This window comes from Armigeres subalbatus, unplaced genomic scaffold, assembly GCF_024139115.2.
Source record: "Armigeres subalbatus isolate Guangzhou_Male unplaced genomic scaffold, GZ_Asu_2 Contig152, whole genome shotgun sequence".
Classification (NCBI taxonomy): Eukaryota; Metazoa; Arthropoda; class Insecta; order Diptera; family Culicidae; genus Armigeres; species Armigeres subalbatus.
This window is the reverse complement of record NW_026942308.1, coordinates 707,974-729,705: the sequence shown is the minus strand read 5'-3', so window position 1 is coordinate 729,705 and position 21,732 is coordinate 707,974. Positions and strand designations below refer to the sequence as shown.

Below are 21,732 nucleotides of genomic sequence, written 5' to 3'. Positions count from 1 at the left end.
ATTGTGGAAATAGCTAGGTGTAAAGAAATGCCAACGATATTTCTGGAAAAAGTCATGATGGAATTCTATCGACCTAACCAATTTCTGTGGTTATCAGCGTGAACAGTCTCATGTTTCTTGGTAGAGCATCTTGGAGAAAAAAGGAATTCCCTCGAAAATTCTTTCCGAAACCTGAATAAAGGCTCTAACGATTCCGGTAGATGTTCTCTCGGAACCCTGGAAGGACTATTGAGACATCCTGAAGGTTTTTTTTTACGGAATTCACTTGAAAATACTGGAGGATTGTATTGGAATACCTGCTATTTGTTAAAATTCTGTTGGAAGCAATTCGCCCACAACTGTTGGACAAACAACCTTGGAATTTCTAAAGCACTTATCTCGAAACTATCGGATTTCAGGTATTCTTACTTTTTTTAGGATGAATTCTCCTGGAATCCCAGAAGAGACTATCTTGGAGTTACAGAAAGGGATCCTGAAAAGATTTTTTTTTGAAATTGCACTTGGAATAATCTAGAAATTTCATGAGGAATAATCCTGAAAGGAATTCTCTTGAAATTATAAGAGGTCTTCATCTTCTATGGCTCTACATTCCTCAGTTATTAATTTAAAGCATTTTTTATGCCTGCCGTTGTATGAGTATGTAAATATCTTGTGTGTCAAGTACAATGGATGCCCAGGCAGTCGAGAATGTTTCCCATCCGAAAACATCCTAAAATTTTTCCTGGATTTCCTGCTTGAATTTCTTCTATAATGCACCCAAAGTTCTTACAGGAGTTCCTAGAACATCCCTCCGCAGTTTCCTGAGGAATTCTTCAAAAAGTTTGGAGTTATGAAGTTACTATTAAAGTTCTTCTTTGAACTGAAGTTCCTATAAAAATCCGTCTCAAGTTTCTTCTGGAATTTTTTCCAGGAACGGCTACTAGAGTTTCTCCAGGAGTTTCTTTTGGAGTTCCTCCATGAATTCCTGCATGAATTTCTCTTGGAGTTCCTCAAGGAATTCCTTCTGTGTTTTCTTTCAATAAGCTACTTCGTGTAATCCTCCTGGAATTCCTTCTGCATTACCACCGGAAATACCTTTTTATGGTCCAACAGTAATTTCGTCCGGATTTCCTGAAGGAATTCCAGGAGGGATTAACGAGTAGAAGTTCCTGCAAAAACTCCAGAGAGAACACCTGGAGGAACTTCAGACAAAATTATTGGAGTAGCTCCAGGAGGAATTTCTGGATGAACTTCAGAACGAATTTCTCATGAATTTCCAGGAGGAACTCCGGGATGGAACTACAGAAGTACTGAGGGAGCTACAGGTGGAGTACTGAAGGGAGCTACAGAAAGAGGATGGGAGTAATTCCTGAAGGACCTTATGGAGGATTAACTAGAGAAACTCGGAAAGATTTTTCTGGAGCAATTCCTGAAAGAACTCCATTAGACATTCCTGGAAAAACTATTTGGAACACCAGAGGAACTCCAAGAGGAATTCCTGGATGAACTCCAGAAGGAATTCCTAAAGGAACTTCAGGAGAAATTCCTTGAAGAACTCAAGGAGGAATTTCTTGAGAAACTCCAGAAGGAGTCCCTTGAGGAACTCCAGGAAGAATTCTTTGATGATCTTCAGGATGAATTCCTGAAAGAACTCCAGAAGAAATACATGGAGTAAGTCCAGAAGTAACTCCCGAAGGAGGAACTTCCGAAGGAATTTCTGGTTGATCTTCAAGATATATAGTTTGAGGAACTCCAGAATTTTTTTTGGAGGAACTCCAGCAAAAACCACCCGAGAAACTCTGGAAGGAACTCCGAGTGGAATTTCAGGAGGAATTCCTTGATGGAGGTACAGGATGCATCCTGAAGTAAATCCAGTAGGAATTCCTGTCGGAACTTTAGGAGGAACCTAGAGGAACTTTAGGAGGAACCTAGAGGAACTTCAGAACAATATTCCAGAGGAACTCCAGGAGGGTTTCTGAAAGAACTACAGAAGGAGTTCCTGGGAGAGCTCCAGATAGAACTACTGGAAAAATTTCACAAGGAATTCTTGAAAGAACTGCAGAAAAAAATCCTTGAGAGAGAAGGAGTTCCTTGAGGAACTCCAAGAGGAATTTTTTTAGCACTCCAAGAGGAACTTCAGGAGGAATTCCTGGAAGAATTCCATAATGGAGCTACAGAAAGAGCTACTGAATACAGTGATCGTTCGCTAATTGGGGCACGACCTCACCCCAACTAGCGAATGCCGTTCGCTTATTTGGGCGGTTTGACAAGCGTCTATGTTGTTTACTTTTTGCATTGAATTTACGCGCCAGAAAATATCGATCCCGCCTAACACGGAAACAGCACGTCAATGCGTTTTTGACACCACATTTTGACGTTTAGCTGCTTTTTAATTGGGTTTCGCCCCAATTATCGAACCCCCAACTAAAAAGCGCCCCAACTAGAAAAAGCCCAATTATCGAACGTTCACTGTACATCCTGGAGAAAATCCAACAAAAATCCTGTCGAAACTTCAGCAGAAATTCCTGGAGGAACTTCAGAACAATTTTCTAGAGAAACTCCAGGAGGATTCCTGGACGAACTTCAGAAGGAATTCCAGAGAAAACTCTAGGAAGAATTTCAGAAGGAATTCTTGGAAGATCTTCAGAAAGAATTGCTGGAAAAACTCCAGAATTAAATTGTGGAAGTTCGTCTAGGAAGAATTTTTTGGGGAAGCTTCAGAGGGAATTCTTTGAGAAACTTCAGAAGGAATTCCAGGCAGATTTTCTGAAGGAATACCAGGAGGAGCTCCCGAAGGAATTCCTGGAGGAACTCCCGAAATAATTCCCGTAGGAACTCCAGGAGGAATTTCTTACAGGACTCCAAGAGGAATTACTGGATGAACTATAGAAGGAATTTCTGAAGGAACTCCAGGAGGAAATTCTTGAGGGACTGTAGGAGGAGTTCCTGAATGCGTCTCAAAAGGAATTCCTGAAGGAACTCTAGGAAGAATTTCTTGACGAACTCTAGAGGAATTTCTAAAGAAACTCCATTTGGAATTCCACGATGAATTAGAGAAGAAATTGCTGAAGGAACTCTTGGAAGGTTTCTTGTGAATTTGCAGAAGGAATTGCTTGAGGAACTCCAGAAGTAATTTCTTCAAAATCTCTATTAGGCACTTGAGGGGGAATTCTTTGAGGAACTTCAGAAGAAATTCTTAAAGGGACTACAGGAGGATTCCTTGGGGAAATTCAGAAGGAATTCTTCGTGGAACTTAAGAAGGAATTTCTGGACGAACTGCAAAAGAAATTCCTGGTGAAGGAATTATTTAAGAAACTTCAGGAGGAATTTTTAGAGAATCTCCTGGAGTAATTCCTTAAGAAACTTCAACAGGAATTCTTGGAGGTACCCCAGAAGGAATTCCTGAAGGAACTCCAGGAAAAAAATCTTGAAGCACTACTGGAGGAATTCCTGGAATTTTCCTGAGGAACTCGTTGATGAACTCAAGGGAGATTTTTTTGAGGTACTCCAGAATGAGTTTCTTGTTGAACTCCAGGAAGAAATTCCTTGAGGAACCTCAGAATTTTCTTTTGAGGAACTCCTGTAGGAATTTCTCGAGGAACACCAGGAAGAATTCTTTGAAGAACTTTATAAGCGATTCCTGGAATAACTTCAGAAGGAATGGAGTCAAGCTCCTGGAGGAACTTCAGAATGAAATCTTTGAAGAACTCCAGGTTCAATTGCTGGCTGAACTCCAGAAGGAACTCCAGGAGGAATTTCTCGAAGAACTGCTGGAGAAATTCCTGGATGAACTAGGGAAGAAATTCTTGAAGGAACTCTAGAAGCATTTTTTTAAAGAACTGCTGGAGAAATTACTGGATGACCTAGAAAAGAAATTTCTCGAGGATCTTCAAGAGAAATTCTTGAAGGAATTTCAAGAGGAATTTCTCGTGGAGCTCAGAAGATATTTCTTGAGGAACTCCACGAGGAATTTCTTGTAAAACTCAGGAAAAATTTCATCAGGAACTTAAGAAGGAATTCTTTGAGGAACTTCGAAAGAATTTCCTTGAAGAACTTCAGAAGGAATTCCTGGTGGAGGTCGCAAAGGAATTTATGCAAGAACTCCTGGATGAATTCATTGTGGAACTCCATGAAGAATTTATTTACTCCTGAAGGAATTCCTGGAGGAATTTCAAAAGAAACTCTTTGAGGAAATCCAGGAGGAATTACTGAACGAACTTCGAGAGAAATTCCTTGAGGAACTCGAGGAGGAATTTCTTGAGGAACTTCAGATGGAATTCCTGGAAGAACTTCAGAAGGAATTCCTGGTGGAGCTCTCAGAAGAATTCTTGGAGATACTCCTTCAGGAATTATTGGAAGAACTCTAGGAAGAATTCCTTGAATTGCTTCAGAAGGAATTTTTGGAAAAACTCCAGGAGGAATTCCTTGAGGAACTTCTGGAAGAACTTTAGAAGGAATTCCTAGAAGAACTTCAGAAAAAATACTAAAATAACTTCAGAAGGAATGGAGTGGAGCTCCCGAAGGAATTCCTGGAGGAACTTCAGTAGAAACTCTTTGAGAAACTCCAGGAGGGATTTCTGAACGAACTTCAAGAGAAATTCTTTGAGGGACTCAAGGAGGAATTTCTTAAAGAACTTCATATGGAATTCCTGGTGGAGCTTTCGAAAGAATTCTTATAGATACTCCAGGTGGAATTTATTGGAATTCTAGGAGGAATTCCTTGAAGAGCTTCAAAAGGAATTTTTAGGGAACTTCAGGAGGAATTCCTTGAGGAACTTCCAAATGAATTACTGGAAGAACTTAAGAAGGAATTTCTAGTAGAACTTCAGAAGCAATTACTGGAAAAATTTCAGAAGGAATGGAGTGGAGCTCCCGACTGAATTCCTGCAGGAACTTCAGAAGAAACTCTTTGAGAAACTCCAGGAGGGATTCCTGAACGAACTTCAAGAGAAATTCCTTGAGGAACTCAAGGAGAAATTTCTTGAGGAACTTCAGATGGAATTACTGGAAGAACTTCAGACGGAATGGAGTGGAGCTCCCGAAAGAATTCCTGGAGGAACTTTAGAAGAAACTGTTTGAGAAACTCCAGGAGGAATCTCTTTACGAATTTTAGGAGAAATTCCTTGAGGAACTCATGGAGGAATTTCAGAAGGAATTCCTGGAGGAACTTCAAAAGGAATTCCTGGGAGAACTTCAGAAGGAATGGAGTGGAGCTCCCGAATGAATTCCTAAAGGAACTTCACAAGGAACTCTTTGGAGGAATTCCTGGAAGAACTCCAGAATTGATTTGTGGAAGTTCCATTAGGAAGGATTTTTTGGAGGAGCTCCAGGAATTTCAGGCGGAATTTCAGAAAGAGTTTTTGGAGGAACCTGGAACTTGAATGAACTAAAGAGGAATTCCTGAAGGAACTCCAGGAGAAAATTCTTTATATTTCATCTGAATTTTTAAAATATCCCTCATGAGTTTGTCGACAATTTTTTAAAACTTTCAGATAAATTTCAATTTTATAACAGCAATTCGCTAGCTTCAAATAATCCAAGAGTACCTATTTTGAAGAATCACTCGCAAACTAGTTATCAGTTTACCTACCTGAAGCAATCTTTATTAAATTTTATATGTTCCATAGCAACTATCGGATCTGTTGTATCAATTCGTGTGTTCAGTGCTGTTAGAAGATTTGAAGGAAATTGCGGAACGATGTCCAGCTGTGTCATCATTAAAATAGATTGGGGAAGAATATTTGTATCACATTATAAACCTTTGTTTTATTGTGTATAATTGTTGTTACATTTGTTACATTTTTTTTTCCTCACCATAACTGTTCTGGTTCCGCTTCGAATATTGTATATGGTCCGAACACCTCCTACATTATCTTTATCACTCGCATTTGCACTATGGCAGCTACCTGGGTCTGGCCGGAGTTCATTTTTGAACTGCATCAAGTATAATTTCATACTGGAATGGTCTCCCGTAGCAACGGTATATTATCATATAGCCAGGACCGGGATCCAAACAGCTGAGAGCGAGCTGTCTTCTCTCTCTCAGGTCATGACCGTCCTAATCAGGAGATCTGCGCATCGGTCATGACTGACTTTCCATCGGATCTTTTGGATGGTCATTCGATCACTCATTCCTTCTCAGTGATGCAGTTGCCGTTGGCCAGGACCGGGATCCAAACAGCGGTCGTGGCCGTCCTTTAATCAGGGGATCTGTGCACCGGTCATGACTGTCTTTCCATAGGGTCTTTTGGATGATCACTCATTACCGTCACTCGTTTCTTCTCACCGATACAGTTACCGTTGGCCAACGGGATCTTTTCCAAGTTTCCTTGTTGCTTGACGATACAAACCTGGGGGTAACTAGAACCAGGTCTCGACGAGGATTTGCCGGATTTGCACTTCCAAAAGTAGCTCGCAGACGGCAGATTCATTAAAAACTTTTGTTTTGATTTTCATTTTTGACATTTCTACGATGTGTGAAGAAGTGTGCGTGATATAAATTAAAAAGTACGCAGCCAATACACTAAAATCTAGGATTATCTTTAATACTCCAAAATCGGCGTATTAAAGTTAATACCGGTATCAAAATCGAGGATAATACCGCTTGATGCTTATCAAAATCGAGGATAATACTCGATTGGCGTATTATCCTCGTTGGTGCTTACCGCCATTAGAGTTCTATATTCCATTTATAGCACATGAACTTTATATCAAAGGTACGAACTCCCAACGGAATCAATTTTCTAAACAGCGGATGGTTGGAGCAAAACAAAAGAACTGATAATGTTTGTTTTTTGATTGCTTGAGAAGCAGAAGACGTATTCGTAGAGAGCGTAGCTGACTCATTCCTCGAAAGTTGTGAAATTTTTTATATAAAGTGAATAAAGTTCTTAATGTTTTAAAAGTTATTAATGTGGTATGAATTTCTCAGGATTTAAACTATATGTTAAGCACTTTGAACTTTGTTAAACCCGTGAAAGTGTTGTCCATTAGAGATGTCAGAGTCGGAAGTACGAACAATTTTGACCCGTGCCCTTGACGCGGATGAAGCTGGCCAGAAGGAGCTAGCCATCGATTTGTATGGCAAGGCGGTGGAATGTATTCTTCGTATAGAGGATCGAGAAAAACGGGACAAGTTGAACAAGTTCGCCAAACAGGCAATAGAGCGCGCGGAGGAACTGAAAGGAATCAAATATGTTCCGAAACCAAAAGATTTGAAAGTTGTCCCGCAGCATACGATGCATCCGGTGCGAAGTGGCATCGGCTCAGGGAGAAGTCCGGTTCACAGTCCAAAGCTGGAAGTCAGTGGGGCTCAGGTTTCTTATACCAGTGAGGAAAAGAAGGTGCTGGAATTTACGTCGCACATCAACTCCAAGGTTTATGTTCCATTCATGGACATTGATTTGATGGAGAAATTCATCTTTTCGATTCCCTTTACGGATCGCGATGGTTTGTTGGAGTTGGCCCCTAAACAGAAACGGGACTTTGTCCAGTGGATTCGGGTTAGCGAACTGAGTGAAAATCCGGAACTGATAGCTGGGGACCATGCAGACTTCTATAGCATTCGTCAGACGGTGGTTTCCGATTGCAGTTTTGTGGCCTCGCTGGCAGTGGCCTCTTTATATGAGAAGAAGTACAAGCGCAGAATCTTGACGTCGATTATTTACCCTAGGAACAGTCGAGATGAACCGATCTATAATCCGAGTGGAAAGTACTCGGTTCGTATGCACGTGAACGGAATTCCAAGAAAGGTTGTGATTGACGATTGCTTACCACTGGGAAGGTACAATCAGCTGCTTTGCTCGTATTCGAGTAACAAAAATGAGTTCTGGGTGTCCCTGATGGAGAAAGCCTACATGAAGCTGATGGGAGGATACGATTTTCCCGGATCGAATAGTGTAAGACAACTTTTTCTCATTTCCAGATATGTGATATTTAATTCATAAATTATATTTTAGAACATTGACTTGCATGCCTTAACGGGTTGGATTCCAGAGAGGGCTTCAATTAGGACGAAGGATCCAGATTTTGATGCCGATGCAGTTTTTAATCGACTCAGCGAAGGGCTTAGCGCTGGACGTTGTTTGGTAACCGTAGCCACTGGTGAACTCTCGGATGCAGAAGCGGAAAGAACGGGACTTGTGTCGACCCATGCCTATGCCGTGCTGGACATGCAGGAAATTGACGGAGTGAAATTGCTCCAACTAAAGAATCCTTGGTCACATCTGCGTTGGCGTGGAAACTATTCCGAGTTGGATGCGGTGCACTGGACCGCTGAGCTACAGCAGCAGTTGAATTACGACCCAAAACTCGCTGCAAATTACGACAATGGGGTTTTCTGGATCGATTACAATTCCATTTTGAACTTCTTCGATGTGTTCTACCTGAACTGGGATCCAGCTCTGTTTCAGTACACTTACAGTATTCATCAGTCGTGGAGTGCGGGTGTGGGACCTACCAAAGATGCCTACAATGTAGGAGACAATCCACAATTCAGCCTCACCGTACCTGCTGGGAAGGGTTCGGTTTGGATACTTTTGACAAGACATATCACTTCGATTGAGGATTTCAGAGTAAATCGAGAATATATTACGGTCCTGGTCTATAAGAATAACGGGAAACGGGTTTATTATCCGTGTAAGCATAATATGTGACAACACTGCTTCTACTCGCATAGTAATCTTCGTCTTGTTTGCTAAGCAGAAGTATAAGGTTTTATTTTTCTAATTCTAAAGGTCAAAAAATGAACATCTAACAAAAAAAAAATAATCGCAGAACAGACTTAACTTTTCACTAGAGATTTTATTATTGAACTTAATTATTAATCTTTCTCGTATTCTATTTTAGCCGATCCACCTCCCTACATAGACGGAGTTAGGATCAACAGTCCACATTACTTGTGCAAAATACGCCTGGATCCAAGTTCGGTACGCAAGTACACTTTGGTGATATCGCAGTATGAAAAAACGGCAACGATCTACTACTCGTTGCGGGCGTACTGTCGTGATAAGTTCGAATTGAAGAAAATCGACAACCATTTCCAAACAGTTGAAAATGTAATTAACTCACTACCCGCGTTGTGTTTGACAAATGTTAAATACTTTTAATTATCCCGTAGATCAATGGAGACTGGAAGGGGCGCACGGCAGGCGGATGCCCAAACCACCCGCAAACCTACAAAAACAATCCGCTTTATCGGCTGCACATCGGCCCCAAAGAATCCAGCCAGCTAGTGGTTGAACTTCGTGGTCCCAAAGTCTATCAAGTCGGACTGGAATTGAGCGTTACATCGCTGGAGGATCCGGAGGTGACTGCCCCTTTTATAACCCAGAGTACCGGCAGCTATAGGTCCGGATTTTGCGTGTTGGATTTGGAAGGCATCCCCGCGGGGGTTTATCAGTTGCGTCCGTCCACTTTCCTGCCGGAACAGGAGTCGCCGTTTTTCCTAAAATTTAAATCAACAACGAATTTAGTCATCGAAAAGCTGAATTGAACGGCGGATCTGGGCTGCCTATGATCGTATGGGACTGATATCGTATTATAGTAACTTAAAAGAAAATGCGATTACAGCCAATGTTGTGCAAGGGATTTATTTTTAGCCATATTGATGACGTTAGCTTAAAGCGGAAAGTTACTTTAGTGGCTCGAAGAAATGACCACGTCAATCTTATCTAGTTGTGAATACGTACCAACTATTTTTTTTATTTCGTTAATAAATCATTGATCATTTTAATTGTTATTTTTTTAATCGAAAAGAAATGTTCCTTCTTGGATAGGTAGTCCATACGCTGTGCTTCCCAGATCCTGCAGTTGCGAAAATACTTTGTGGAGAGTCAGTAGCGCCATGAAATTGTTCGCGCTGTATATGTAGCTTACCACGGATTCAGTGCCCTGCATTTGGCGTTGAAGGAGTTGTATTGGACACATCCGATCAACAGGAGCGTCGTCGAAAACGTGGCTGATGCTGGGTGATTTTATTTCAGAAACCAAAGGATTCGTGGTAGCCATGTTGGACTGGGTAATTGCGACGATGAACTACCGGCACTATACTGCCGTGAATCGCAAGTCTGTTCCATTCGTATATGGATTCCATATACAGATGGGACTGACTTGCGATTCACGGCAGTATATGTTGCACAAAAAGGTGGAGGACCGTTACGGGAAGTGTAATTCAGTAGGAGAGACGATCGGGCATATCGTATCCGGAAGGTTAGCCTATTTCGGTGACCATAACGTAGTCACACACACATACACACACGGGCTGCGAAATGGTGAGTTGACACCTTGGAAGGAACGACCTACACAGCTCTGGTCCTCACAAGTTCCAATCTCACACTTCCACGGGTCTTCCGATGACAATCGACCGCCAGCTAAGGGTTTTGTACTTAGCTGCTAGTGCAGCCTGGGCACTGTTGTCCTTCTGACATCAGCTAGAGTAAGTGGGTGCGACCAACGGGACCATCGTCCCTAACCCCTAATCCCAAGGTGTTAAACGACCCGTGCCGAGGGGATGCATGGCCAGGGGGGTGAAATAATGAGCTAGGCCTCTATAACGGAGCCTGTGGGGTACCTGGGCACCCTCCACAGTAATTGTCCCGTACCGCGTCATGCTGGTCTCTGGCGTGGTGGACCTATTTTCCCAAGCAACTCGTGGGACCAAAATGGAAATGTTAAGAAAATTATGTTGAGCTTTTTAGTGGAATGTCTTCACTTGTCATAAGACGAGTTTGTACAATCCCATTGAATTCCACCACTTACTTAAGCCACTTAAGTGGTAGAATTCAATGGGATTGTACAAACTCGTCTTATGACAAGCAAAATGGAAAACCAAGTCAATTCGTCAATTAGTGGTAGTAGTGTAGGCGAAAACCCCTTCGCAAGAGGTGTGTTGTTCAGGTCTCCGCCTAGGAGGCCAGAGGCAATAGTCGGCAGCTCAGTGCGCAGCGCCAGCGTGGGTCACTTAACCATCTCCCAGGCTCCGCCGGTAGAGGTTATAGACGGCCCATGGCTTGTGAAAGCGATGAACCGCAAACGCGATGGGCTTTCGGCCTTCGAGGTGGCGACGGAACAGCTGGACGCCATCATCGAAGCATAATATCAGTAAGGAACTCAAGAGGAGCTTGCTGAAACTTTGAAAGTCGATGTTGGACGCCAAGCTGGAAACAGCGGTCGGGACGGAAGTGCGAACCCGTGAAATCTGTGGAGTCGAGGTCTACCCAGACTGAGGCCCAACCGGGGGATGAAGGACCTGGAAAGGTCCGTCCACCCAGGAAAGACGGTGGTAAGGGGTTACGGCAGGCTGAGAGCTCTCAGCCGCCCCAGACCAGGGAAATAGAGGGGGGTGACGCCTCCTGGACCCTGGTCAAGAACAAGAGGAAACCGAAGACGTCAAGGGCCGAAAAGAAGGCCCAGGCGAATGAGGGTAGCAAGAAGTCTAGGGTAGGAGCCAATCGCTCCAGGGGCGACGCCCTAGTCATCAAAACGGACGAGGCTAAGTACTCGGACGTCTTGAAGGCAATGAGGAGTGACGTCAAACTCGGTGAACTCGGCGCCGACGTACGTCGAATAAGACGTACCCGGATGGGCGAGATGATCCTCGAGCTAAAGCGGGGCGTCTCGCAAAAGGGCCTACAAGAAGTTGGCAGAGGAAGTCCTAGGCGGGACGGTCAAGGTGAGGGCACTCACGACGGAGGTGAATCTAAGGGTTAAAGACCTGGACGAGATCACCGAAGTCGAAGAGCTCGTCACGGCACTGCGGCGACAGTGTGAAGTGGAGGCGCCCATCGCAGCCGTTCGGCTACGGAAAGGTCCAGCAGGGACACAGGTAGCATTAGTTCGGCTATCTGCAGCGGACGCCTCCAATGTAGCCGGTTAGGGAGCGTCAAGGTGGGGTGGTCGGTATGCCCTGTGGGCATATATGAGCAACCCGAAGTTTGCTTCAAGTGCCTGGAACCGGGGCACAAGCAATGGGACTGCAAAGGCCCTGACAGAAGCAAGCTCTGTCGACGCTGCGGATTGGAGGGACATAAGGCACAATGCTGCACGAACCCTCCCAACTGTTTGATCTGTTCCAGCAAAGCTGCGAACAGCAAGCACCCGGACCCCAGGGGGTTCGAAGTGCCCGGCGTTTAAGCGTGCTGCAAAATCATAGTGCAGGTAACGCAGCTAAACCTGAACCACTGTGATGCAGCCCAGCAACTGCTGTGTCAGACAGTTGCTGAATGGGGGACGGATATCGCCATCATAGCAAATCCTTACCGGGTACACGCCAGGAACGGTAATTGGGTCACCGATGGGTCTAAAATGTCGGCGATATGGACAACGGGGAAATACCCAGTCCAAGAGTTGGTGTCTTCGACACACGAGGGCTTCGTCATTGCCAAAATAAACGGGGTCTTCTTCTGCAGCTGCTATGCGCCTCCTCGATGGTCGATCGAGTAGTTCGGTCGAATGCTAGATTGTTTGACGGCTAACTTGATGGGGCGTAGGCCGGTGGTGATAGCGGGGGACTTCAACGCTTCGGCCGTGGAATGGGGAAGCCGATCCACGAATCAACGGGGGCAGATCCTGCTGGAATCACTGGCCATGTTGGATGTGGACTTGGCTAATGTCGGTACCAAAAGTACCTACAGCTGGAACGGGGCCGAGTCGATTATCGACGTTACGTTCTGGAGCCCTGGCCAAACGAGTAGTTCGAACTGGAGGTAGATGATGGCTACACTCCCAGCGACCACCTGGTGGTTCGCTACAGTATCGACTATACGACCAGTTTTCAGCGGACGGAAGAAGGGGCGAGGCCTAGCCCTCGTATGTGCAAGACATCATACTTCGACGACGAGGTGTTTAAGGAAGGCTTACTGGTGGACTCAAGCAATTGCGAACCTGCGCCGCGCCTGCTTATGGGCACGGAGGCGTATGCAGCGAGCACGCACAGAAGAGGAGCGTGTTGAACGACGGGTGGCGTTCGTGGCTGCTAGAGCCGCTCTGAAGACTGAGATTAGATCAAGCAAATAAACCTGCTTCGAGGGCCAAAGTACCAACGCGAATCCATGGGGGACGCCTATAGGGTCGTAATGGCTAACACACGTGGGGCGATGGCCCCTTCAGAGCGCTGTGGCGGAACTTGCGGGGATTGCACAGTCCCTTAGTGTAAATAAGACGCCAGTACCGGATGGTATAGTCCGGAGGATGTGTAAAGATGAAGTTGGCTGGAACGCCGTTTTATCGGCTATCGTCCAAATCGTCTCGGAGCTACACAGAAGGTGGCGCGTGGACTCGAGGAATGACTAGTTCAGGCGCAAATAAGAGGTGGTCCAAGGGTTCGGAGTCGGCTTCATGGGTCATACCGGTGCCCTATGGTCGAACTCTACTCTTTTATTGAGCAAGTGGCCGCGCGAAGCACAACATGGTATCATCGCTTTCGCGGCATCGGTCAACCGGGCGGGTTCCGATCCCGAGGACGGAAAGCGGTACTCGTCAAGGCTGCGGCAGGCACCGCGTCGGCAAGTCCCTCTGTGTGTTGGCGAATAGGCACTATCGCAGAGAGATCAATTTGGGGTGCACGCGACATCATCATTCTTGATACCAGCCGTGCAGAGGGAAGCAGACTGACTCGAAACGGCGAGTGGGCTAATGGCTAGGTTGTCTTCCGTCCCCGAAAACTGTGGTAAGCCTTGTAGCACGCTGTCCAATCTAGCCAACAAGCTTTGCCTGCTGGGTGGGAGTAGGCTCAGATGCTTTTTCCTGTCCTGCGCTGATATGGTTCTGAACACGTAAGTGTCAACCCTTGCATGGCCTCCCTGCATGATGTAAGTCATGCACAGATAACCATGGGATCATTAAAGGCGACTACTCCAGTAGGACTCGATAGCATCCACGATGGGGACCCAACAATAATGAGTGATTTAAAAAATAATTATTTTGACGATGCATTAGCAATGGATGTGGGAAACCCCTTTTCCAAAGGGGGCTCCACGAGGTTTCCTCCCAGGGAGGCGGAGAGTGGTGTGACGGAGGCTGCAACCAGCAGCACCAAAGTCTCCCCAGCAATGATGGGGTATAGCCAGGTGTAGAGTCCACCAAGGTTCCAGATATTTTCGGACGTTCACTTAAAAACTCACACGGTTCGGAAAGCAACACTTTATTTGACCTGCCACGAGTAAGGTAACAACTCAACTAACTAGCCTTGTGTTCTCTACAAACTTACAACCTATTTGCCTCTCTCATTTCTTAATTCTAATCTCCTGAGAGTATTTCCACGAGGGGTTCACGAATGCTATTTGTATCTACTCTACATTCCTCACCTGGTCCAAAAAAAAATGTTATACATATTGCGGATGAATTATAAAAATGTCGGAAAGTTTATAAAAAATACAATCAATCTCATTTGATCATTCGTTGTACCGTGCTGGTAATTTAGCGGATCTTCTAGGTCGCTTCGGGGTTGTTACTTCGCTGGAATCGGGCTCTCCTGTTCCGTTTTCAATAATTGCTCTCCGTGGTTCCTGAGTGTTTGGCTGTGGAAAATCTATAATGAAACAATAATTTTATGAAATATTGATGTGAAAATAAATAGTGTACTGGAAATAGTACGAATATACCAACCGTCTCCATTACATGACGTTGGCCATTTCTTCAAATGGGCCACGGGACGTCGATATTTAACCCCATCTTCGCTCAGTACGACAACATCACTCCCGCTCCTCTGGATTACTGAGTACTTTTCGGATCGGAAACTAGGTTCCAACTTGCCCAGATCGTAATTTTTTATCATGACGGTATCTCCGACCGCTATATCTGAATTTTTCGCTTGTCGTCGTTTATCTGCGTACAACTTTCCTTGCATTTTCTTGATGCTGTCCTTGTCACGTACTTCCTCATCACGCCTCCAGTACGGCTCCGTCCTTAGAGAAGGCAACAGATCCTTCACAGGTCTTCCTGTAAGCAGCTCCATGGGTGATTTACCCGTGACAGAATGTGGAGTTGTATTGTACGAATACACATATTCACTGATAGCTTTTCTCCAATCTTCTTTCATCGACCTGGCAATTCGCAAAGTCCGCAGAATTCCTTGGTTTTGTCGTTCGACTAGCCCATTCATTTGGGGCCAGTACGGAATGGTACGAACCAGGCGAATGTTTTTACGGATGCAGTAGTTCGAAAACTCTTCGCTAGCAAAAGGTGGGCCATTATCAGCACGAATTGTTTCTGGGTAGGTGTGCTCTTTAAAAATGCCTTCCAATGCCTCGATGGTCTTTGATGCATTCGTAGCTTTCATTTCAATAACAGTTAGAAATCGGCTATAGTAATCTACCAATACTAAAAACGTGGCACATTCCTTAGCCGAGAAAAAGTCCACTGCCAAATCCTGCCACGCACGGTCAGGCATCTCTTTGCGTAGCATTGGCTCTGGCGTTCCTTGTAAGCTAACTGAAGCACAACCAGCACATTCTTGCACACGATTTTCAACGTCACGGTCCATATAGGGCCACCAAACCTTCTCTCGTAGATTTCGTTTCATTGAAACTACGCCAGGATGTCCTCGATGCAGGCTTGGCATTTACTCGCACAATGAGCTCAATGAGCAAATAAAGTTCATCAAAAATGAGCAACAAAACATCACGGATATGATCAAAACATAAAAAAAGATGCTCTTCGTTGTGGGAAAAATGAGGAGCGGCGCTCATTGAGAGAAACCGTTTGGATCAATGTGCCTCTTTGAGGAGCATCATTTTTGTTGTTCTTTCCAATTGAACGTACAGAGAAATGTAAGCACACTTATGTCATACCATCGCTACCCGCACAACAGCCTCACACATTCGCACCTTTATGAGACCAGCATGAGAATAGGGATCGTGTATAGCATCCATGAACGGGTAGAAATGAACACCATTCTATCTTTACATTAATTATTTACTGCTTCTAAGCAACATGCAGCTTGATGTAGGCAATTCTATATTTATCTGGTTAGCAATTACAATTTAGATTGCAAAGAGATTATTGACGAAATTATCTTATACTAGGCGAACCTGACTGATCTCACTTGGGTTTTATTTTTGGTCGATCAATCATTTAATTGATTGATGCGTCGCACTTTAGATCGATTTCAGTTCGAGCTTGATGGCTTTCTTCAGAACTCATGAAACCGTTTCATTTAGACAACTTCTCAACTTTCCCTAGCAAATTGTTCTATTCTTTCATATACATAAACAAACACAGAAGAGCCCAAAACGATTCGATTGGTGAGTAAATCTTGGGTTCAATCAAAGGTAATTGCCTATTTCCGGGGATTAAACCACCCGACTTGGACGTTAATTTACAATGTTATGAAAACTCATATGTGAATATGTACGTTATGTGGAAGATATTAATTTGGAAAATGTATTGGAGGTAACCACTTTCCCTTCGATGGGACTCGAACCCATGACCCTACAGTACGCTAGACTGGTACTTTTAACCAACTAAGCTACGAAGGACCTCCGTCGGCCTTCGCAACCTAGCGGCTACTGAACGAGCTCGAGATCAATATCTTCCACATAACGTACATATTCACATATGAGTAAATCTTGCAAATCGGCCAACCTGTTCACAAGTTATAATGCCTCAAAGGAAAAACAAACTCATTTTATATATGAAGATAGATAGATGATGATGATTGAAGAAGATGAAAAGGGAAGGGCCAGGGAGCGATCCCTTGATCGTAGTGGCATAAAGGCACCAAGACCTACTTCAAAATATTGTGTAAACGCGTTTAAACGCATGAGACCTAAAATCCGCTTAAAAATTAAGCCTCATATTAAACCGCATGAAAAGCGACTCCAGTGTATACCGTTTTGACCGATTAATACAGGATTTTTGCGACTGCTTCAATTTTTAATGAAAATTATTAAGCTCATTCAGGGGAATGTCTTCAACGTGTAAAAATTAAATGCAACAGTCCTAAACACGCATTATGACAGTGATTGAATTGTTTTCTAAACAAAGCGATAGATACAATAACCTACTGGCTACCGTTAGATTAGCCAACTAATTATCCTTTTTTTTCGCCACCACCAATTCCGTCCTTATAAAAGAGACTCAAAGATACTCAATGAGCAACTTTTTCCTCACCACATTGAGTCAAACTATTTAGTTATCATTGAGAAATGAATATATTTCGGAGCTACCCGAAAAAGAGTGAAACGCAAAAGTACAAAAGAGAAGAGCAAAGATTCGTGTGTCGGGAGCAGTGAGCATTTTTTTTCTTCTCCTGATTCGCTCTGAGGAGCATTCCATCCCTGCCTCGATGTGCTATATCCAATGCTCTGGGCCGCAGCTTCGAAGGGAGTATAATTCGTTCATCTCTCACGACAACGCCATCTATAATTCCCAATTCCTTGGAAAAAGCCTGGTAAGCAAATAAGTTCGGAGGCCACACTGTCGTTTCGATAGCCTTAACGACTCCTTTGAGGGTATCATCTAATTCGGTTGCTTTTTTGATCTCATCTAGTGTAATAGCAGACGGTCCTTCACCAATTCCGCAAACGTAGTGTTCTGACGCTTCATCAAAGGGCGCATCCGACTGATTACAAAGTCTTGAGAAGATGTCGGATATATTATCAGAACCAGGAACGTGTACTACTGAAAAATCGTAGGGCTGAAGCCGTAGCGCCCACGCTTCTGCACGTGAACAAGCACGCTTCCCTCTTGATGCTTTCCACCAAATATATATTCAAGCGTCTTATGGTCTGTAAACACCGTAAAGTGTATTCCGAACAAGTATATAAAAAACTTTTCCACGGCCCAAACGACAGCAAGTGCTTCTCGCTGGGTCTGAGGATATACTCTTTCCGTCTTCGTAAGGCCTTTCGAAGCAAAGCTTATAATCCTTGGTTTATTTGCGTTATCTCTTTGCGTCAATACGGCACCGAGTCCTACCGCAGAAGCGTCCACGTACAACTCAGTTCGATCTTTAGGGTCGAAAAAACCTATACGATGAACAGTTCTCGCAAGCTCATTACGCAAGTCATCAAACGCTTTAACCTGTTCAGCCCCAAATGAATCCACCTCACCTCTAATGAAGCATCTCAACGCTTCGGTCCTAGACGAAAGGTGCGGAATAAATTGTCCAACGAAATTAATTAATCCTAGAAAACTTCGAACTTCCTCCTTCGTCTCGGGCATTCTAAAGTTTTGGATTGCAGCTACTTTATCGTCTGTCGGACTAATTCCCCGTCCACTGATTTTGTAACCAAGAATCTCTAGTTCATGTACTTCAAACAAGCATTTGGCTTTATTTAGCAATGCATTGTTTTTCTCAAGCACTGCTAGCACTTTTTGCAACCGCTCATTGTGTTCGAATATGGATGATCCCCACACAATAACGTCATCGATGTAAACTACCACGCCCTCGATATCAGCCATCATTTCGCACATTATTCGCTGGAATATCTCAGGCGCGCAATTTATGCCAAACATTAGGCGTTTGAAACGCATCAAACCTTTGGACGTCATAAAGGTTGTTATTTCACGTGAATCCGGGTGTAGTTCTACATGGTAGTAGGCGGATGTTATATCAAGCTTTGAAAATACCATTGCTCCCTTGAGTTTGTTGGAGCAGCGTATCGATGAGTGGGAGCGGATAGTGTTCCCGCTGTATCGCTTGGTTGGGATGTCGCATATTGATGCATAATCTGATATCATCAGTACCCTTTGGTACCACTACCATGGGTGAGATCCACTCGGAGGGTCCAATGACTGGTTCAATAATTTCAGCATCCAACATTTCCTGAAGCTTCCGATTTACCTTATCCTCCATCGCAACTGGGATTCTTATGTAGGCCAACTTTCTGGGAGCAATAGTATAATCAATGGATAATCGTACTTGGACATTCGGGAATTTCAGGAATGGAACATTTTTTTGAGCAATACTTTGAACTTCTAGTCCTACCTTCAAGACTTTCAGATCCTCGGCGGTTCTTTTACTGAGCAGACATCTTTGAGCTCCTTGGATCACGAAAAACTCGGCATAGTTTTTGGGTTTCGTTTCATTGATTGTTATCCAAGCTTCAAAGATGGCCAACACCCGTAGAGGTTCCTCAGACGCATACGCTGTGAATTGACGATTGCATTGAAATTTCTTTTTGAAAAGCTTGGCATTGGTAGTCCTCAGATTCACCCAGACTTCTTCCGTAACTGTATTAATCATTGCTCCAGAGTCAATTAGAAATTTCACTTGAAAATGATCAATAAATCCTATTATAGTTCCATCGTTCGAATTCACCTAACAATCAGATAATTACAACAAGTTAATAACGCATATTTATTCATTCATAGAAGTTGATACAACACAACATCTTTATCACGAATTGTTTTCGTTATTACTTAAATGATCGAATTATTAGTGAAACCAATGAAATATTGAATGATATATTAGACCAAAAAAATAAAAAAATAAACTTATTCTACCTTTGTTGATCCGTTATCTTCATGACGACCCTGGTATCTCGTTCCAAATTCAGGACCACTTCCATCCTGTCGAGCACCTCGCAATGAATTGGCCGCTTCTGTTTTCTTCCACGAAAAACGACCAACGTATTGACCAGCATCACACTTCCTTGCAAAGTGGCCTGAACGTCCGCACTTGTTGCAAGTGGCATTTCTTGCAATGCATTCCTTCGATTCGCGATTATGCCGCCATGAACCACAACGACTGCATTCAGCAGCATCACGACTGCTACGTTCCCACTTCCGCTCTCGCTTGAGCTTCTGTGTGGGCGCTCCGCATCTTGACATTGTCTTTCTCTCCCAATTCTGTTTGATTAATGCCATCGCACCGGCTTCCGGTTCCGATCTAAACAGGTGTACTTTCTCCTTCTGCTTCAGTAATACTTCACGATTGATAGCGTAATTTACTAGTTCATCCAAACCCATCGTTCCTTCGAGGCCTTTGTCTCGCACTCTCTCGTCAATGGCACCAACGGTAATCTGCTGCAACAACTCTTTTCCTCGCGATCACGGAAATCACAACACGCGGCCTGTGTACGCAGTCTCAAAATGTATCGATTGAAAGATTCTCCAGATGTTTGCCGAAGTGATCGGAACACCTCCAGCTCCACCCTCTCGTTACGTTTTCCAACAAAAAATGCGTTGAGACGCTTGACGGCGTTGTCATACTCAGGAATAATAGTTGGTGCCAGCGGAACTTTCACGGGCTCCGGATGAATCTCACCAGCCACCGGTGCGAGATGGTAATAAATTCGCTGTAGTCCTCTGCCGCCTCGAGCCAGCATGAACAAAAGCTTTTCGTGCTGCGAATCAATTTTCTTCAACTCCAGAACAATTTCACAAGCACGATGCCATTCCTCCCATTCCCGTCGTAGGTTGGAAGCATCAGCGGCATCGTTGAACGGGTCCAATTGGAAATAGTTTTCCGAATCCATCTGTAAAACGAAAATCGAACGCTTTTGATACTTTTCACTGATAGATCACTAAGTGTTTATTAATTTTTGTTGGAACAATTTATTTTACCATTTAAGTTTTCCCAAACCACTTTTGCTCAAAATAATAATGGGTGAAACGACTGCTGATACGTTTCTGATCACTCCGTATACGCAATGTTCTTTCTGAAAACATTTACACTTATACATATGTGTATCTGCGTCGTCTATGAAATCGAAGCTTTCCCTTTCTCAAACCAACCAAAGCAACCACCAATTAAGAATATGCGATCATACTCTCTCCTTCTAGTCATCGGTGTGCGGTGTCATCAACAATCAGTGTGATGATCATCCAAACATTTTTCCTGCCTTTGTGTATGTGCATAGGCTGCAGTTCTCCCATTCGCCGGTCGTCAACCGAGCCCACACTTTCATTTTCTATGCTTGTGGTAGACCACGCTATACATCTTTCTCACATCTTTACATTCTGTTTTTCACTGTGTGTGTGTGTGTGTGTGTGTGTATTATACAGGCTTCAACCGGCCTCGCATCTTCTCACTTTATCTGTTTTTTCGTGTGTGTGCGCTACGGTCTTCAACCGGACTCGCATCTTTTGTGTTGCCTCTCTTTCAAATGTATGCGCTGTGGTCGTCAACCAGTCTCGCTTGTATGGTTTATTCTCTTTTTCCCGTGCGCTTCGGTCGTCAACCGGACTCGCTTCTTTTGTATTTCATCAATCTAACATTTTCATGGCTGTGCGCTACGGTCATCAACCGGACTCGCATCTTTTCACTTCTCACTTTTTTCAAATTATTTGCCTTTTCTCACCACATCAAGGCTTTGCTGTTGGCATCCATCTTGAATCTTGATGCACACCGACACTTTCAGACGCCATTATGATTTACTTCATGACGAATTTCTTGCTTCCAATAAAGTAATAACATCAATTTCATGAAAAAAAAATCCCGTCTGATCAAGTTTTCACTTTTCCTAAAAAAAATTTTCTAAATATTCTATAGCCCGAAAATACTTACCATGAAATCGTACCGACTGCGCCAAATTGTAGAGTCCACCAAGGTTCCAGATATTTTCGGACGTTCACTTAAAAACTCACACGGTTCGGAAAGCAACACTTTATTTGACCTGCCACGAGTAAGGTAACAACTCAACTAACTAGCCTTGTGTTCTCTACAAACTTACAACCTATTTGCCTCTCTCATTTCTTAATTCTAATCTCCTGAGAGTATTTCCACGAGGGGTTCACGAATGCTATTTGTATCTACTCTACACCAGGGATTGCAGAAATCGCTCTCAATAGATAAAGAACAACGATAAA

At 43.7% G+C, this 21,732-nt stretch overlaps 3 protein-coding genes across 3 annotated transcripts; 1 reads left to right on the top strand and 2 right to left on the bottom strand.

Moving 5' to 3' along the window:
- The first annotated feature begins 6,798 nt into the window (after nucleotides 1-6,798).
- Nucleotides 6,799-9,712, top strand: LOC134202915 (calpain-7-like). The gene is made up of 4 exons (XM_062677926.1): nucleotides 6,799-7,877; nucleotides 7,938-8,616; nucleotides 8,827-9,035; nucleotides 9,098-9,712. Exons 1-4 carry the CDS (start codon nucleotides 6,975-6,977, stop codon nucleotides 9,470-9,472), a joined length of 2,166 nt encoding a protein of 721 aa, XP_062533910.1. The 5' UTR covers nucleotides 6,799-6,974; the 3' UTR covers nucleotides 9,473-9,712.
- Nucleotides 9,713-14,111: 4,399 nt separating this feature from the next.
- LOC134202918 (uncharacterized protein K02A2.6-like) lies at nucleotides 14,112-15,465 on the bottom strand. The gene is made up of 2 exons (XM_062677929.1): nucleotides 14,584-15,465; nucleotides 14,112-14,506 (listed from the first exon to the last, which is right to left on the bottom strand). The coding sequence occupies exons 1-2, from the start codon at nucleotides 15,458-15,460 to the stop codon at nucleotides 14,370-14,372; spliced, it is 1,014 nt and encodes a 337-aa protein (XP_062533913.1). The 5' UTR covers nucleotides 15,461-15,465; the 3' UTR covers nucleotides 14,112-14,369.
- A 3,476-nt stretch (nucleotides 15,466-18,941) lies between these two features.
- On the bottom strand, nucleotides 18,942-21,527 carry LOC134202910 (uncharacterized). Its single transcript, XM_062677918.1, has 2 exons — nucleotides 21,431-21,527; nucleotides 18,942-20,399 (listed from the first exon to the last, which is right to left on the bottom strand). The coding sequence occupies exons 1-2, from the start codon at nucleotides 21,431-21,433 to the stop codon at nucleotides 19,872-19,874; spliced, it is 531 nt and encodes a 176-aa protein (XP_062533902.1). The 5' UTR covers nucleotides 21,434-21,527; the 3' UTR covers nucleotides 18,942-19,871.
- Between the last annotated feature and the right edge of the window lie 205 nt (nucleotides 21,528-21,732).